The sequence below is a fragment of the Lactuca serriola genome, chromosome 7, assembly GCF_051521515.1.
Source record: "Lactuca serriola cultivar US96UC23 chromosome 7, Lser_US96UC23_V15, whole genome shotgun sequence".
Classification (NCBI taxonomy): domain Eukaryota; kingdom Viridiplantae; phylum Streptophyta; class Magnoliopsida; order Asterales; family Asteraceae; genus Lactuca; species Lactuca serriola.
The window spans coordinates 42112611-42116454 of NC_136414.1; the positions used below are offsets into that span (position 1 = coordinate 42112611).

The 3844-nt window shown below is 37.4% G+C and overlaps 1 protein-coding gene across 1 annotated transcript; it reads left to right on the forward strand.

Moving 5' to 3' along the window:
• Window positions 1-200: 200 nt before the first annotated feature.
• On the forward strand, window positions 201-3844 carry ERD4 (Early-responsive to dehydration stress protein (ERD4)). Its single transcript, XM_079011207.1, has 5 exons — window positions 201-616; window positions 863-1008; window positions 1564-2669; window positions 2748-3003; window positions 3201-3844. Exons 1-5 carry the CDS (start codon window positions 343-345, stop codon window positions 3612-3614), a joined length of 2196 nt encoding a protein of 731 aa, XP_078867333.1. The 5' UTR covers window positions 201-342; the 3' UTR covers window positions 3615-3844.

Here is a 3844-nt window from a genome sequence, read left to right on the forward strand (position 1 = left end):
AAGGTCCTAATTTGCAATGCCTATTTTTGTAACATGTGATGCTGCCGACGAAGTTTTTATTTTATAGCAAGGGGGAAGCGGAGGACATTGATATTTTGAGTTCCCACCATCAATGCGAAAACAGCCATGATTGCACCTCTGTACAGTGTACCCATTGAGGCCCTCACCTTTACGTATACTCTATTTAACCTACACCTTGCTTCACTTTCCCTTATCCAACGGTAACTATTATTCTTCAACTACCCTTTAATTTGCTCAAACAGATTCGAATGAAATCGATAACTGTGTGTTCGTAGAGAGTGATACAGAAGAGAAGATTTGTGATTTTAGAGAAGGAGAGCGATGGATTTGAGTTCGTTTATTACTTCCTTGACTACTTCGTTCCTCATCTTCGTGATTCTGATGATTTTGTTCGGCTGGTTGTGCACGAAACCAGGGAACACTGTTGTTTATTACCCGAATCGGATCCTTAAAGGTATGGATCCATGGGAGGGAAGCAGATCGAAGACGCGTAATCCGTTTTCTTGGATCCGTGAAGCTTTTTCTTCTTCTGAAGATGATGTTATCGCCCTGTCTGGTGTTGATTCTGCTGTTTACTTCGTCTTCTTGGGCACTGGTTAGCCATCTCTCTCTCTCTCTCTCTCTCTCTCTCATGATTTTGAATCTCAGTTGGATTTTTCTTGCTAACAACTTTTAGAATAATTTAATCTGGTTTAAAGCATGTTCACGTTTTGGATTAGTTCAAAACATAAAAAATTGTAGGAATATATTCCGAATCAAAACTCTAACCCCAAAAATAAACACTGATTCATGTCAAACACCAAATTTAGAGGCTAATCAATTATCTTTTTTTTTTTTTCAGCATTTGGGATATTTGTTCTATCAGGTATTGTATTGCTACCACTATGTTTGCCGCTTGCCACCACTGAAAAAATCGCCCGAGTCGTCGATTCTACTGGGAAAAATGCTTTCAACGATCTAGACAAGCTTTCGATGGCACATCTCAAAGTTAGTAAATCTCATATATCTAACATAAAAAAAAAATTATAGGAGTATATATAAAGAGCTCTAGAATAATCAAATATTATGGATGATATTTAGAACTTTTAATGTATTAAATATTTTAGAAATCAATAAATATCAAAAAAATAAGAAATATTTTCACAAGTATGTTACTTTTACTTTAGAGTAGATTGATGTAGTAGGAGGTTTTTTTTCATTTCGGTATAAATTTAAATTTTTTTTATGAAGATTTGGTCTATTGTTATCACAAAAAATACAGTTTGAGTAAAAGATAGCTAGTAACTCAAAGGACCAAATTTGTATCAATTTTGAGATATACCAAGCGACCAATTTTGGAATTTACTTGTTATGTTTTATCGTAAGCTAAGATATTTTAGAAGGTAAGAAATAACATTGTAACTAGTATTATCTTTTTAATAAAATAACATAAGTAGTTAAATAATTGGTTATTTTATTTCTGGAATATTGAATATATACATTTATTGATGTGATGTTCCAAGTAACTTTCTATTATTAAACTCCGTCACTTGTTTCTTTTAGGAACACGGATCGCGATTATGGGCATTCGTATTAGCTTGCTATTGGGTATCGTTCGTTACATATTTCCTTTTATGGAAAGCATACAAACATGTATCCGATCTACGCGCCGCCGCATTAATGTCACCGGAAGTAAAAGCCGAACAATTCGCCATTTTAGTCCGCGACATTCCAAAATCATCGGAAGATCTTTCTCGACAAGAACAAGTCGACACATACTTCAAAACAATCTACCCCGATACCTTCTACAAATCACTTATAGTAACTGAAAACAAACAAGCCAACAAAATCCACGAAGAATTACAATTATGTAAGAAAAAACTCACCCGAGCCGAAACCATAAAAGAGATGAACCCGGAAGCTCCGACTCCGACCCACAAAATCGGGTTCCTTGGGCTCATGGGTAAAAAGGTGGATTCGATTGAATACTACAATGAGAAAATTACCGAATTGACCCCGAAGCTTGAGGCGGCGCAGAAAGAAACGGTGAAAGAGAAGCAACAAGCGGCGGCGGTGGTGTTCTTCACTAATAGAATAACGGCGGCTGCGGCGGCTCAAAGCGTGCATGATCGGATGGTTGACACGTGGACGGTTTTAAACGCGCCGGAGCCCCGACAAATTTTATGGACGAATTTATCGAAATCGTTTTACGCACGGGAGATCCGACAATACGTTGTGTATTTCATCGTATTCTTGACGATTTGTTTTTACATGATTCCAATTGGATTGATTTCGGCTTTTACGACATTACCTAATTTGAAGAAATTGCTTCCGTTTTTGAAGCCGATTCTTGATCAGGATATGATTAGAACAGTTTTGGGGGCGTATCTTCCACAACTTGCGCTTATTATTTTCCTCGCTTTGCTTCCGAAATTTCTCTTGTTTTTGTCGAAGGCGGAGGGGATTCCGACTGTGAGTCACGCGGAGAGGGCGGCGTCGGGGAAATATTTTTACTTTTCGGTGCTTAATGTTTTTATAGGTGTTACGATTGGTGGGACCCTTTTCGATTCGTTTAAGGATATCCAGGAAAAGCCTGACTCCATAGTTGACAAGCTGGCAACAAGTCTTCCTGGCAACGCTACTTTCTTTCTCACTTTCGTGGCTCTCAAGTAAGTTAAAGTTCCTACAGAACATAACAGATTGTAACTAAGAATTTATATTGATTTATTTTTTATGTTAAAATTTAGGTTTTTTGTTGGTTATGGGCTGGAATTATCGAGAATAATTCCGTTGATTGTATTCCATTTGAAGAGGAAATATCTTTGCAAGACTGAATCAGATATAAAAGAAGCATGGATTCCAGGAAATCTTGGATATGCAACAAAAATTCCTAATGACATGCTAATTCTCACGATTGTTATCTGTTATTCAGTCATTGCTCCTCTAATTATTCCATTTGGGGCAATATACTTTGGACTAGGATGGCTAGTCTTCCGGAATCAGGTAACTTATTTTTTCAATAGTCACATCGTGGTGACTAAACTCTTTGTACATCCTAGTATTTGTAGGATGTACAAAGAGTTGACCGGTTTCCTACATCGTTTAGGAAACCGGTCAAAATTAAGCTGTGATTTATTAAGCTTAAAAGTGCGTTGTCATATCGTAGCTTAAAAGTGCGTTGTCATATCGTGATCTTTCAGGTACTCAATGTCTATGTTCCATCCTACGAAAGCTACGGGAAGATGTGGCCACACATCCACGTGCGCATCGTGTCCTCATTACTACTGTTCCAACTCACAATGGTGGGTTACTTTGGAGTAAAGCAGTTCTACTTCACCCCAGTCATCTTCCCACTTCCGATAATGTCTATCATCTTCGCGTTCGTTTGTAGCAAGAAATTTTACAGGTTTTTTGAGTCCTCAGCACTTGAAGTCGTGAGCCATGAGTTAAAGGAAACTCCAAATATGGATCGTGTATTCAGATCCTTCATTCCTCCGTGTCTTAGTACTGAAGAAGAGAATGAAGAAGAACAGTTGCTTAATGCTGAGAGAGGAAATGTTAAACAGTATGATAATGCGTTATCGCAAGTTTCGAAAATAGGGGCAAATGTTTGAGAGGGAAGAAGGGGGTTGTTGTGTGGTTGTGATTTGTGTAGGGTAAAATGTTAATTTGAGATGATGTGTTTTGTTGATATAATTAGTTAGGGTTTAGCTGTGTGGATGTATCATGTATTGTTTGTTGTTGATATTGTGTGTATTCTTAGTGGAAATAGAATGTTAAAACTCCAATTGGTAAGTTGTAACACACATGTGGTTAAAATAGATAATCTTGTACGGTTTGGTAA

Coding starts and splice junctions, on each gene's coding strand:
- ERD4 (XM_079011207.1), top strand. CDS start 343: ATGGATTTGAGTTCGTTTATTACTTCCTTGACTACTTCGTTCCTCATC. Junction 1,009..1,563: donor TTTCGATGGCACATCTCAAA/GTTAGTAAATCT, acceptor TGTTTCTTTTAG/GAACACGGATCGCGATTATG. Junction 2,670..2,747: donor CTCACTTTCGTGGCTCTCAA/GTAAGTTAAAGT, acceptor GTTAAAATTTAG/GTTTTTTGTTGGTTATGGGC.